Source organism: Numenius arquata, chromosome 1 (assembly GCF_964106895.1).
Source record: "Numenius arquata chromosome 1, bNumArq3.hap1.1, whole genome shotgun sequence".
Lineage (NCBI taxonomy): Eukaryota > Metazoa > Chordata > Aves > Charadriiformes > Scolopacidae > Numenius > Numenius arquata.
Genome location: NC_133576.1, coordinates 11,490,554 through 11,506,117, shown reverse-complemented (window position 1 = coordinate 11,506,117; position 15,564 = coordinate 11,490,554). Strand labels below are relative to the sequence as shown.

General features: G+C 37.5%; 1 protein-coding gene across 1 annotated transcript in view; it reads right to left on the bottom strand.

Annotated features, from left to right (window-relative positions):
• Positions 1-15,564, bottom strand: part of SPAG17 (sperm associated antigen 17) — a 105,616-nt gene that overhangs the window by 51,891 nt on the left and 38,161 nt on the right. Inside the window, exons 11-18 of the mRNA XM_074149430.1 lie at positions 15,393-15,530; positions 15,197-15,310; positions 13,647-13,797; positions 11,776-12,006; positions 9,319-9,407; positions 7,931-8,047; positions 5,044-5,198; positions 572-756 (exon numbers count right to left, since the gene is read on the bottom strand). Coding sequence (XP_074005531.1) covers positions 572-756; positions 5,044-5,198; positions 7,931-8,047; positions 9,319-9,407; positions 11,776-12,006; positions 13,647-13,797; positions 15,197-15,310; positions 15,393-15,530 — 1,180 coding nt within the window. The remainder of the gene's footprint in view (positions 1-571; positions 757-5,043; positions 5,199-7,930; positions 8,048-9,318; positions 9,408-11,775; positions 12,007-13,646; positions 13,798-15,196; positions 15,311-15,392; positions 15,531-15,564) is intronic.

Here is a 15,564-nt window from a genome sequence, read left to right as displayed (position 1 = left end):
TTAATGACAAACAAACAATTCGGACAAAAGTTCTCTTTTGTCAAAAGGCACTTTTAGATTTTCCTGCCTGCTCAAGAGTTACTGTATGAACTGCTTACAATTTCCATTATCCAAAATGTTGCTTGTAATTAAAGTTTGCTCTGCAGTCTAGTCAATTCCAGTTTCCAGTTTCAGCTTCTAGCCCACAGCTTCTGACTTCCAGCTTTTATCCTGCCCTTTTATAAAGGAATTTCCTGAAATGTGTCAACAACTTTAACTACTGCTCACTCTTCATATGTTCAGCCATCTAAACAGAAATTCATATTTGCATGTAATCCTTAAAGTAATTCCGTTAAATAAACACAGCTATTGTAAATGTAAATTGACATTAAAGGTCTCATTTTTCAGAACAGAGGACAATGCAGAATATTTAAATATGTGTATTTAATTAATTTCAAAACATATTTATGTCTATACATATGAAAAACAAGGTTACTCTACGAAAAAATAGATGCAATTCTCTGAACAACTTTGGGTCTCAGCACTCAACATGAAAAATAAATTTTCTAGGATAAAACAAAAAGATACCCACTTTTGTCTTTGTTAGGGAGGCCAGGTTTTTTGGCAGCACATGAAGACAATGCAAAAGGTCCTTCTGCGATGGCTTTTTCCGGTTTAAGAGACTCTATTTCCTTAGCCATCTTCTCTTCCTGGTATTTGGCTTCTTCCTCTTTCACCCAGTCTTCAATTGAGTTGGCCACCAGCTCAAGATAGTTTCTGAAACACACAACATTCCTCTACCTACCATAATACAGTTTTCACTAATATGATTTCAGGTCAACCAGGATCATTTGGCTTCTCAGTTTCTTATACAAATATTATTCTACAATCTTTGAGAGAAGGATTGCATTTTACAGGGTTTTGCTCAGTTTTTAAAGGAGCTGGTGTTTTTGCCTGGCTGGTATTTGCTTAAGATATCTTACGTTTGGGATTTTGGTCCTCCTTTCTGCAAAGATATTAGAAACTTGTCTTCCAAAGAATGCCCACCCTCAAAGAAAATCCAGAAAGTCAGAAAACCAAGACATTCCGTTTAAAAAAGGTTGAGACAAATTCTCCTCCTCACTGTTTTATCACCAGGATAATTTATTTTCTTAGTTGCTTTTCATTTATATATACATCTCATTTGTTTTATTCAGCAGTTGAGGAGGTGTTACTCTTTTTAATTCCTAGCTCTTCTTCATCCACGTGCCAAGAAAAGTGCTTGGAAATTGTCATGCAAATGCAGACTATAGAATCAGTGCACTGTAGCCTGGCATAAATTAAGAATATTCACAATTAACAGTTGAAGTGAGCACTGAATGACAAACTGATCCACAGTTTGCAGCCAGCATCAGTAGTTGCATTGTCTCATCTTCCAAAGGTGTCTGAAATGACTGCTAAAATAGTTCACTATGAACAACTGCTTCCAAGGTAGGATGAACCCTGTAAGTCTTATATTCAGTTGCCACTCAACCCCCTATTTGGGGTGCTACCACAATTCTTTAAAGTAAAATTCTTCATGTGTGCAAAACTAAAAGGGGGTTTTAAAGAATGCCTGAGATTCAGTTATTGTGTCTTCAATAATGTTTTGCATTTATAAGTTCAAAATCATTCAATTGTATTCAAAAGCTCTGTATACATTACAGTTTTTGGTTGTGAACATGTAGCTGGCATAACCAATGCTTGACCATATGAGAGTTTTAAAGTTCTTATTACAGCATTACATTGTACGTCCAAGAGAACTAATATGTAGGCTACCTACACAGACTGGAGACGTATAAACTTCATGTAGAGCTTAAAGATATGCAAGTCTCTCCCAGCTCCTGCAATGTAGGTGGAGCCTGCTTTGGGAAACTTGCATGAAGAAACTGCTGATCATATACTCAGTAGGGACAAGGTGACTCTGCCTGTATCTGAAGAAAAGCGTAGAGGCTATAAAAACAAAGGTGTTGAAAACAAAAGGCAAAACTAGGCTGCAACCTAGAGTTGCCAGTACTGGAATAACTTGAAGATGAATAGATGTTATAAATAAAAAAGAGATTATCTGCGTGGAAAATATTTTAGGGCAATGAAACAGTCATTCAAAGTCAAAAATACACATTCTATTAATATGTATTCTGATGTCACTGCTGCCAATGTCTGACTCAGAGTCATTTCTCAGAAAGGATTATTCTTTTCCAGTAACTTGTGTAATGTGTTTACTATGAAACGGTAAACAAATGTCATTAAGATTAAGTTTGAACAAAAGAATAGTTTTGATGATGTCTGAATTTATTTGGCTTCCTGATAGAGTGGCCACTTATCCTAACCAGAGCTGAAATGTTTTATATACATATATCATGGCAGGTACACGTGCCCATGACTTTGGAATCCTTTAGTCAGTAGCATCCATTGGATTTCACATGCAGCCTCCTCTTGCGTACCCTTTAAACAGCTTAATTCCCTGAATTTTTGGATGTTCTACATGAACTACGGGACCTGATAGCCATAGAGAAGAAAGAAGGGTAACTGGGATCTGCAGGAGCAAAAGCTGCTGCAGCATAAGAAATTTAATTTCCCCCTTGCATAAGGATTTGCTGTAAAAGGACCCACTGTAACCAACTGATTAGCAGGTAACAAGTATATTCTAGACAGCAAGTATGGATCAACCCTAAAAAGTGGGACTGTGGTCTATAAGATGTCACAATAAAGAACTAACAAGTAAGCATAGGTAGACAACTCCCAACAGAGAAATAGCATCTGTTGTGTATTTGTAACTCTCCTGCGGTGAAAGTGTGGCTCTCAAATATATCCCCAAAATGAGAATGATAGTAATTTTAATAAAAGGAAAATCAATATATTGTTACTAAACTCATCAGGAGCCAGTTACTTCATACAAAGGTTTGTGCCTGTTTCTGGCAACTCTGCAGGATCTGGAAGCTAATGCAGGCAACAGCTTCAAGCACTCCAGGTATTTAAAATCTGTCTTCCACAGAAGTGTTATGTTGCTTGGACACCCACACTAGCAAATATTTATGATACTTTGTCTGGAAATTTAAATTATCTTTAGCAAAAAGGTTGAATAAGGTCAGAAAAAGTGCTGACTATTTTGCAGAGAAAAGGCAGGTATAGATGCCACATAACAGAAGCAAGTGAAAGCTCAAAGTTCTTCAAAGATACTAAGTGGCATACATAAGCAATGACCTACTTCTAGGAAAAAAAAACAAGCCCTGAAGCCAAACCTTTTTGTTAGCTTTCATGCCAGCTTCTTTAGAGACTCCTTGCTGCTTTGAAACAGAACCCAATGAAGTGTCACTGAACAAAGATGGTACGCTCCAAGCAGAAGCTATCTTTAATGTATAAGATTTATTTCCAGTGTATGTGAAAGAGTAAGGAGGAGGAAGCATATAGCTATTCCATCCTCAACTGAATTATAATGCATATAGCACAGAACCTGCTTCATTCCTTCTTTGGATGCAAAATTAGCAACTTTTGTTTTGCAGGTATTGAGAGCTCTTCCCATTTCTCAATTGGCCTTAAATTGACTATTTCAATGCCTTTCAAGGTGATGAGCCAAATTGTTCTAGGATTCATTAGATGAAGAGTTGTTCTTCCAAGGAGAAATGCTTCTTGAGGAGGTCTGGTTCCTCACTATCTGCTCCTACAGACAACACAACCATAATATGCCATTGGGATGAGGTGTACATACTCAGTGTATGTAAACACCATCTTTCACTGTCTTTTGGGGAAGATTTCAGCTGTTATATACATGCAAAAAAGTTGATTGCCTAGACATTTAGTGGATTTGATCAACAACTACAAAACAGCCAGCATTTTCTCCAAGGAACTTTGTGTTTCTGCTGTCTGGCTCTGGTCCCAGTCATCGCTAATCACAACAGCCTCTCTTCATGGCAAATAATTTTAAGTCCAAGTGCTGGAGAGCTGAGATGGACTCACACAGAATCTCTTGACTGAGAGCAAAGATACAAAATACAACACAAGATAATGTCTTCAGGAAGGCACACTTTGCCTACTTAGCATTCAAACCCTGTTCAAATATATAGGTAATAAAAAAATTAACAGATACCCGTATCCTGATAAATGAGGCACTGTACTTGGAAAGGGATGCCTGCAGACAGACTGGGGCGTGGGGGGGTGTTTCTCCATTGGATAATTTGCTTGAAATTCTATTTGGTAAATCAAATCCAATTAAACCATAGAGCACCAGAGTGACATGGTTAAAGATAAGTCAGCTGTCTCTCTATGCATTGTAGCTTCTTTACATAACAGTACATGGACACATGGTTCTATTTTTGTACAATTATTTGGTATAGCAACTGGATAAACATCATTTATATCACTGTTTCAGTGCAAAATTTTATTCCAAAATGAATAGATCCACTGACAAAAGCCTTAATAGTGGATAAATCAACTACTTGCATACCTCTAACTGGTAAGCAGATATTGACAAGGAATTAAGAAGAATATGGTATTTCGTGAAAAAACTATTCTAGTATTAATAAAGGGCTTCTAGCTTTCCTAGAAAAACTTTCCCAGTGACTCTTGACCAATTTGTGTATACATAGTTGAAGAACCTGATAATTAAATTTTTAGACAGAATTTTCTTTTTAAACTTCCCTCACCTGAAGTGTCCTCAACATAATTTTCTTGATGTGGATATCCCTAATATGACTTTGCATGATGTGTGTGTTATATGAATATCTATATGTATATTATATGTATATATTATATATAATAATATACCTGTATTATATATAATATATATGTATAATTATATGTATAATATATGTTTTATAATTTGTAATAAGGAGTCACATATAGTTACTGCATGGTCCTCCTCACTCAGAAAAGCTTTGTCCCAAGAACTCTTTTGATATAGCACTGTTTTCTACCTATGTGACTTGATTTCTCATAAATATGTTGCATCTTGGTATCTTCCAATTTCAAAGCTCTGCCCCAAGCACAGTCATGAAGGCTTTAATTGAAAATGACTGTGAATGACACGTGAAAGATAGAATCAATTACCTGAATCCCACATTAGAGTGCAATGCGACATCCCAAGTCTCTTGGCACAAACGATAACGATTCATAGGATTGTGAAGAACCATTAGCAAAGAGTTATCCTGAGTATGATAAAAGGAATCAATACATCTATATTCTTGGGACGCTGTATGAAGAACCTGAAAAGGAAAGGAAATCGGGTACATCCTTCCCTGCAGACAGCAGCATATGTACAGATGCTATACAACTTTGAACAAAAGGTGCTTCAGAACTTCACTCTTCTACATAATGTATGAAAAACATTTGGATTCCTGCAATCTGAAGTGTTCAGGCAGGTGGAAACTGAAACTCCACCACTTATACTAAGAAGAGACAGTCACTATGCTCCCTCTTCTGAGGCTGACCCCGAATAAAAAAGTTCGGCTAAATAATAAACTAATACATTTAAATATTAAATAAATACTTAAACAAATTCAAATAATAAAGTATTTAAGTAAATAAATAAATAGCAAATAAAAGCAGAACTATCACATACCAGATAAAAAGAAAACAAATTTACTTTTAGCTCAGTTAAGTTTACTTGGTATTCAATTTGCTATACTATAACCTGCACGTCGCTGCAGATTTACTGTGTTCTACATTATTCCACTCTGTTCTGTACTACCCCATCAATTTCAACATTTACATTATCTGCAGGCTGAAACTTATTTTATAGTTATGGCTAGAAGAAAGCCTCTTTTTAAACTATCATTTTTACAAAACTATGCAACTGGTTGGTTGGATGAGGGGAGGGCAGCAGAGGTCATCTATCTTGACTTCAGCAAGACTTATGACACAGTCTCCCATAGCATCCTCATTGGGAAACTAAGGAAGTGTGGGCTGGATGAGGGGACAGTGAGGTGGATTGATAATTGGCTGTGTGACAGGACCCAAAGGGTAATGATTAATGGAGCAGGTTGAAGCTGGAGGCCTGTAACCAGTGGTGTCCCCCAGGGGTCAATACTTGGTCCAGTCCTGTTCAACATATTCATCAGTGACCTGGATGAGGGGACAGAGTGTATCCTTAGCAAGTTTGCTGATGATACCAAGTTGGGTGGGGTGGCTGACACCCCGGAGGGCCGTGCTGCCATCCAGCGAGACTTGGACAGGCTGGAGAGCTGGGCAAGGAAGAACCTCATGAGGTTCAACAGGGAAAAGTGTAGGGTCCTGCACCTGGGGAAGAAGAATATTAGGCACCAATACAGGTTAGGCATGGACCTGCTGGAGTCAAGTTCCAAAGAGAAAGATCTGGGGGTCCTGGTAGACAGCAAAATGACAATGAGCAAGCAGTGTGCTCTTGTGGCCAGGAAGGCCAACGGAATCCTGAGCTGCATAGGGAAGAGTGTGGCTAGTAGGTCGAGGGAAGTCATTCTCCCCCTCTACTCTGCACTGGTGAGGCCACAACTGGAATACTGCATCCAGTTCTGGGCTCCCCAATTCAAGAGGGACAGGGAACTACTGGAAAGAGTCCAGCGAAGGGCAACGAGGATGATTCAAGGGTTGGAGCATCTGCCTTATGAAGAAAGGCTGAGAGAGCTGGGACTCTTTAGCCTGGAGAAGGCTGAGGGGAGACCTTATCAATGCTTATAAGTATCTGAAGGGTGGGTTGAAGGAGGAGGGAGCCAGACTCTTTTCAGTGGTTGCCAGTGAGAGGACGAGGGGCAACGGGCACAAGCTGGAACATAGGAGGTTCCACTCAAATATGAGAAAAAACTTCTTCACTGTGAGGGTGACAGAGCCCTGGAACAGGCTGCCCAGGGAGGTTGTGGAGTCCCCTTCCCTGGAGATTTTCAAGACCCGCCTGGATGCAGTCCTGAGTAACATGCTCTGGGCAATCCTGCTTCAGCAGGGGAGTTGGACTAGATGATCTTTATGGTCCCTTCCAACTCTAAAAATTCAGTGAAAATTCAGTGATATTCAGTGAAATAAAACTGAAATAATTCTCTATCAATAAATATTCCCTTTAAACGTGAAATCCTTAATATTACCTGATGTAAAAATTATGTTCAGATGTGACATGAAGTATAAGGAAATAAGGAAATATTCTTACAAAATGTTACTTTCTGCTGCAATAAAACGTTGTTTTCTGTTGTAGTTATTTTCCATTCACATCTTTTAAATTCCTTCACTAATTACTGACAGTTCAGTTAGTATTAGCTATTTATGTTGCAGAAGAAGGAATTTCTGATGTACTGAAATGTATGACCAGAACAAAGTGGTGCAGAAAAAGTCCAAGCAGCCTTTCCTTCACCCATATACAGCATGTGTCAGGATCAAATAAGAATTGCAGCTCAAGGCAGCAAAGGAACTAATAATCCACTTCTCCCAAGAGAATGCCTACCAACTTAAGCCACCTACACTTGAATTTATCTTTCACATTTATGGTTATTTCTGCAAGATGAGTGTCAGCCTTTAGCTTGCGAGATTTCTATAAATGAAGCCTGTAGCCCTGAAAGGGTGAATTACATTTACAGCAAAATTTTCTGTTTGCCCATAAAACATATACTGCATATACTGCATAGGTATTTGCAAAGTATGCTTTCACATACGCTGCACTAATGAGTCCCATAACTGCCAGGTAGGATCACCCCTAAGGGTAAGATCATTTTATCTCCATCACATGTGTAGCTAAAACACTCACTACCAAAAAGGACAGCTGCAGTTCAGCCAAACTAGGAAATAAAAACCCATTAAAACTATATTTCACAAAAGAGAGTGAAAAGCAGCTAAAGAACAATTGGTTTCAGTAAAACTATAAAAGGGATAAAACTGAGTCAATTAACTAATAAGGAAATATCATATACTCCGCTACTAATTCTTTGTACAGCATTCTGAGAGGTGACTAAGTATAAGATTGTCAGTTCACAGATACCTGAAGAAGAACATGAGGTTGAAAATGCTCAGCAAAACTCCAGTCTGTCAAACAGCGCCTCTGTGTCTTTTTTATTTCTTCTAAGTTTGGTCCTAGGCCATAATTTTCCGGACTCACCTCAAAATACACCAAAACAAAATAATGGATATCAACATTTTAGTGTCAGTTGTATTAAATTAACTGTAACCTTGCTGACTTAATAGACAGCATCCCATGTTGCATCACTGTTAATTGCATAATGCTGCACATGTGTAGACCCGTATGGCACTATTTAACAAAAAACACAATTACTCCCAAAGGTTTTGGTCTTTTTTTTTTTAGCAAACATAATCTAAATGTTTTTATTATTAGGTTATACGTTTTTGAGTTCTGTAAGCAATTATGAATATTTAAACATGTCCTATGAAGTAATTCTAAAATTGCTATATTTATCCAGGGCTGTATAGCAGGCAGGTGTTTCTGACGATGCCAAACTACATAGTTTATTAGTGTGACACAGTCTGGCAATTTCTCTCAAACTCTCATGCTAGTAATTGACCCCTGGTATTCAGTGAAACCAGCAAAGAATTGTCATTAGTAGTTTCACCAAGACCCATCACCTTAGAATTCAAAGAAAGCGATTTCATAGTGCTTAAAAGTTACGGCATTATTTGCCAAACATCACAAAATCAACATTTGCATGCAGCATTGCAAAGGAATAGCCAGTAACATGCCGTGGCATTGAACAGTGTCTTCTGTTGTCTCATGCATTTTGGGCTGTATCAAAAGAAGTGTGGCCAGCAGGTCCAGGGAGGTGATGCTGCTCCTCTACTCCGCTCTCGTGAGACCCCACCTGGAGTACTGCATCCAGTTCTGGAGCCTCCAACATAATAAGTACATGGACCTGTTGGAGCGGGACCAGAGGAGGGCCACAAAGATGATCAGAGGGCTGGAGCACCTCTCCTATGAAGACAGCCTGAGAGAGTAGGGGTTGTTCAATCTGGAGAAGAGAGGGCTCTTGGGGACACCTTAGAGTAGCCTTCCAGTACCTAAAGGGGGCCCACAGAAAAGGTGGAAAGGGACACCTTATTAGGGGCCGTAGCAATAGGACAAGGGGTAATGGTTTTAAATTGGAAGAGGGGAGATTTAGGGGAGATATTAGGAAGAAATTCTTTCCTGTGAGGGTGGTGAGGCACTGGAACAGGTTGCCCAGGGAAGTTGTGGATGCCCCATCCCTGGAAGTGTTCAAGACCAGGCTGGATGGGGCTTTGAGCAACCTGCTCTAGTGGGAGGTGTCTCTGCCCATGGCAGGGGGGTTGGAACTCGATGATCTTCAAGGTCCCTTTCAAGTCTAATCATTCTATGATTCTATGCTATAGAGCACAGTTTATTCCGTTACTCCTACTTACCATATCAGAAATAAGGAGATCTGATTCTTTGCTCAAAACAGGATCAGCCAGAACGTCTTTTCCATCTTTGCCATTTGTTTCTGTATGTTCTGGAAATTGAAAGCAGAATTTTGAGAAGCATTCCAGAATTTCAGCCCTAAACACTAAGGTCAGAGTGATGCAATTTCCTCAGCCTCCCTGATGAGATTGCTTGCCATCAAGTTGAAGTTTTCTTTTATGACACTAGTTCTATAAATACATGATCAGCTCTGCTACACTTCTTTCCTAAAAGAGCACTTCAAAATCCAGGGACAAGTGCCAGACAGTTAAATAAAAATACCCAAACAACCCCAAACCAAAAAAACCAAAACCACTTTGAAAGACCCACTCAAATCATCCTCTTTATCTGTTTTATGCTGGCCTTGCAGGGTCAAAAACATTAAAAATACTTTAAGAAGTAAAGTATTCCAGAATTCCAGAATTCCTCCAGAATTCATAGATGAAAAAACTTTTTTCTGAGTACTATCTGGGAAACAATAATGAACGTTTCTTTGCACAGATGACATTAAAAAAGAAGGCAAAAATCAATTGTTTTTACATTTTCACGTATTTTTGAAAAATGCAAATTTTAAACATCAAATTCATTGGATTTATAGAGTTCTATAAGCTACTGACAGAATATTACTTCTGCTGACCAGTCATTCCATTTTTACAATGGGCACCTGATATTAACAGGATCATATGTAGACTTTAACTTCTATATTGTTATAATTTTTTTAAATAATTTTCTTTTCACATAATTCTTTATTCCCTGATTTAGGACACATATCACTAATATTTGATCAAAATTCACACGTATAAGAAAAATGCTCTTCCTGGGAAAAATACTCCAGAAAGTATTTGTTCATAAATGGCTTATAACCAGCTCAGCTTCCAGACATATACCTTTAGCCTCTGCTTCTCTAGGAAATTAGACCTGCTTACTGAGTGCCTCTAGAAGATTTCTTAAATCTGGAAGCAAACATTTTTTCTTCCTGGTATTTGCTTTTGTGTTAAAACGTTGGCGGCTACGTTTGTAACTGCAATATTTAGTATTGTGACTAGTATAGAAGTAAAATAACTAACACTCAAAGGTTGCCAAAATTCAGAAAAGAGGAGGATAAGCAGGATTCATTTTTGTCTGCTCCAGCGTTCTAAGGAGAGGATCCCATCTAAGCTGGTTGCCTAGACATCTATATTAGGAAAGCATGGGCAACATCATGAACCTAAAGGTATAGCAGCTTAAACTGACCTAATTTCTACTTCTCTTGCATCCCAGAAAAATAATCACTTGGTTTTAATATTACATCTTGGCCAACACTGCTCCTTTAATCAGGCCAACAACTTTTCATTATGTTAGAATCTGTAGGAAAAAATGTAGAACTTTCAGAAAATTTACTCTGCATTGTCTACAAGAGGTCCTCTTGATCTCTGTTCCTGTTCTCTAAGATGTTCCCATTCTAATATGAATGGGATAGTTATAATGGCTTAAATGCCACATAGTAACCTGCTAAAGACATACTAATTGCACAGAACAGAAATGGAGTAAGAGAAGCTGATGAAGTTGAAACATAGCTCAGACATTCTTTATGATTTAATTTGAGGGTTTTCACCTATTTCTGGCCAAATATAGAGAGAGTCTAATGTGACTATGAAAACTGGATGTTTAACCTTCTACCTTACAACATCAGTTCTACCATGTTAGTCCTATTCTGATTTCTTTTCATTGGTCTCACTTTCTTCAACACCTAATAAATATATTCCTCTTTCCCTGTTACTTCTGAATTTGGCCCAACATTTTGAATGTCAAAACTCTACACTGGATTAACCTCTACGTGAAAGAAGAGGGAAGCGTGGAAGAAAAAAATTAAAAGTAGAAGGTATGTATGCACATGTAATTACAACGTACAGCACACTTTTTTTAAATTTTCAACTTTTTATATCACCTTCTAGAATCCTCATGTGTACGTTATATATTCTTTGCATTTTCCTAATACAGTAATAGTCATCTAATTAACCTCATGCATCATTTTTTATTTCATCCTGTGGTTGCTACTGACTTTGTAAAGATTCAGCTGCCATCGTAACTCACAAGAGCCTGTATTCAGAAAGGTATTTAAGCATGTCTTCAATATTTTATGTCTATAAAATATATTTGATGTCATAAGCAATAAAATAGTTTTCTACTACATACTTTCCTACACATATCATTTTAAAGAGTTGCTTAAATAAACTGCTACTGTTGTCATACAAAATAGCTAGTTCTTGTCTTTTTCTAGTATTCCTACATAGATACTCAATGTACAGACTATACAATACTTGAAAATTTGGTGATTTGTACAAGGAAGAAAAATCACAGCCCTGCAATAGCAAATGATATAGTAAAATAAATAGTGGATTCAAATTCTTCAGGAGTAATGTAAACAGAGAGATTTTTACCAGAGCCTCTTGGAGATTTCCCGTTAAGCTTCTTTTCCATAAGGAAGAGTTGTCTCAGCTGTCTTGCAAACCTGGCTGGATTATTCCAAGGGATATAAGACACTTCAGAATCACCTCCAACCATAGATCCAGAGCTCTCCAGGAGGCCAGAGTCACTCAGCTCAGTCAGCCTCAGGCTTTCAAAAGTAAACACTCTGAAGGCTCTTTCTACTTCAGCCTGACTCAGAAGTTCTATAAAAGAATTACAATCATTAACTGAAAACGTCCTTACGGCTCAGCAGAAGATAAATAGAAGACTATTTAAGTGTATTGTCCTTGGCAACTCTGCAAAAGCCAACAATTTCCTTAATGGTATTGGATCAAATTATGTGAGCTACATTTTACACTGCATTCAAAGTTGAATGCTTCCAAATTGCAAAATGATATGCCTAACTATTAATCCATCTTAAATGAAGTGCTTCCTACACCTGAATACCTCCTGGCTCATTAACTTTATATAAATTGTGTTGATTAAAAATACTGAGTAGACTATATCAAATCGGTTAACAACTAGTTATTTTCAGTTCATGAAAAGGCTTCCGCTATCATAAACTATTTTATTATCTGTAGCTTCTCAAACCAATTATCAATTTTTTTTTCTCTTCAGACAAAATTTTACACATAATTTACAAACAAGTATGCAAGGTGCAAAGGCAGTAATAAAACCTATTTATGGTGTATGCATTGGTGTCCATATAACAATGTAATCACGAGAAGGACTGAATTTTAAGGCAGCTAGTTCAGTGTCCAAATCATACAAACAGTATCTTCAGTTTGAAATGTTTCCTCTTTATGGTAGTTAAACACCCAAGCACATCACGCACCTTGAAAATGTTGGATATCTCATCTCCTGTTCAAATTAATCACCTTCTTGATAAAAGTGATGACATTGCTAGCTAAGTTAACAGTTGGGAGAGTTTGACAGTGTAGTATAGTCCAGTGAAGACCATCAAATTTGATACCCATCAGCTGGAATGCTATAGCAATACAGAATACCTTAATAGCTTAGTGTCCAAAATGAACATATCAACAACAACAAACAATGCAGTGCGTGTAAATTAATCCAACACAAGGAATTAGATGACTGAATAGCTGGGAGAGTACCTTCAGATCCTGTACTTTATATGATGGCATAAATGTAACCAAAGGGATTTGGAGGATAGTATTTCTTGGTAGTCTAGAGTAAACTTTCAAATGCCTAAGGGTATTGTTTCACAGTGTATGTCATGGCTACATGTGCACTCCAAGAAAAGGTAATCACAAAAGTGATTATGGTTGAAGAAGCGAATGTATTCTTGGTATGATAAAGGGACTATTATAGAAGCCATTTCATTATTAACACCAACAGCTTACACTGAATACATTCTGAAAGCCATTTATTGTCCAATAGAAATCTTCTACCTAAGATACATGTGCTCCTCCACCAAAAAGGTCTTGGTAAATAAACATACAGTTTACGTCAGTGTCTCCCAAAATGCATTCTATGTCCTAGGATCAAAATAGCAACTTGTACAACTATTTTTCACAGATTTAGTAAGTGTTTGTATGTTCGTGAATATAAATAAACAAACGAGTTCTAACATACTTCCAGATCTTAGTCATGCAGTATTTAATATTCATATAGCCTTTCCCATTAACCATGAAACTGAGGTCTAAAGTTAACCCTAACTTGTATAACAGGCTAAGGTATAAGGAAGAATGTGAAAATAGGAAATTTTGCGAAGGTTTTAGGCAGCTGAAAAAACTTGTCCCCAAATTCCTGCTATTTAAGAGGATTATCAACCAGAAGAAAAACACAGACGTTATATCAATGAAAAAAAAAATCACTTTACCACTGGTACAATAATGCATGAGCTCATGAACTCTGGCCAAGCGTTTAGTGCTGTTTGCAGCTGAAGGAAGGGTGAAATGGGTAAGTTCTGTAAGAGGCAGTTTATCCATCATTTCACGTTCGACTTTTTCCAGATTTAAGTTCCCCTGGACCTGGAACAAAAACCAAAGTACCAGAGTTAAAGTAAACTTTCACACCAGTGGATTTCTAAAAAATACGTTCGAATAAAGAAGCCTTTTTGTGGCAAAAGACATAAGCATGTGCTTAAGTCAGTTGGACATAAACTTAAATTTGAGCATGTGCTCACAGTATGTTTTTGAATCATGATGTCAGATATTTTAGGCAGAAAAAATGAGATACCTAAGAGAATAACCAATGGCATAATAACAGACACTTGTTAGAAGATATCTCCCTGTGCTGGCAAGACTTAAATATTCTGGAATACAGAAATATGTACTGAACATATGGTATAGGCAGCAGGTACCTTCCATGTATCTGTCAGCTGGTCTGTGCTACTTCTCATAGTAATGAAGTCTGTAAACTCATTGATCAGTCTGTGACAGCAGCATCCCTATATATTTAAGCATTTATCTTTTGAGACCTACTGGTATCTCTCAGCTTCAATATTTTTAGTATTGCGCACCTACAGTACCTTTTTCTTGGACTCTTATCTTCCAAATCTCTTTCCTCTATCCACTCCTCAGACATTGTGCTATATCCTGAATTTCCTCTTCTGCAAGTATATCATATACATCAAGCATATGGCTACTAAGGGCATCTCTCTGGGTGATTGCTCAATCCTGCCTTCTACTTGAATACCTCCAATGTGTCAAGCTTGATTTGCTTCTGAATGCTGTTTTAATCAATGGTTGCCAAAGTATTCCACAGACAATTTGTAATTCACGAAGCCAGGCAAAGTTTAATGGTAAAACTACATCTTGGCTTCAGAAAAATTTGAGAAATTCGCAGTGGTTTTTTTAGTTCAGAAAGTCTAGGAACTGTTACTTTGCAATAATTCCAAACCTTGCAGTCTCTCAACCTTTCTGCCTTTGTTAGAATTTAGCAATGTCTTGGTTATACACTATGCTCCAACTTTTTAGTCAACCTGAATATACTTCCTATGTTCACTAACAACCTCTATATCTTTTCTTATACTTCTTTACATCTAAGTATTTAATCTATTCTACATGCTAAATCACTGTTATCAAGTTAGTAAGTCATTTTTCATAGTTTCATCAGTGTTTGACTACAGTAAAACAGGGTGCTGTAATCTCTCTCATCTATGCCAAAGGCTAAACTTTCCTATTAATAATGCAAACGGATCACTGAAATTAAAATAATGCTCTATGCTTGTGATGTGTCCTCTGTCAGTAGCAGTAACTCATTGCTTCTTAAGCAGACTAAACATGTTTTAGTGTGTCTATCTCAGTAGGAAAAATCTAGGCTATACTGTTCTGCTTTGTAAAAACACCACTCTGTCCTTTCTGGTGCAGTGAGTATTCACTGTCTGTGGGCTTCAGAACTGTTTATATATGATAGGTAGCACTATACCTTCAGCAGGTGCAAACGCTGAGCCAGGGTATCATGGTAGTTAAATAAGAGAGGATACTTCGGGGTTACAGTCTTTTTTTCACTGTATTTAGGAGAAAAGTATTCATATAGATTCTGTTAAAAAAGAAAGATGTATTAAACTCCAATAATCAGATTTATTTGTCACTTTAGGAAATGAACAAAAGACAAAACAAACCTTTTTTTCACTCTCAGAAAGGGAAAGAGAAGGAACAACAGAGGCTATATGATCTGCAATGGTATGATGCAGCCCATCTGCCCGAGGCTCTGGTACCACCAGACTAGGTGGTGTAAGGTCTTCTTCACTTGCAATAACCTGTCAAACATGATATATGTTAGTTTTCATTACA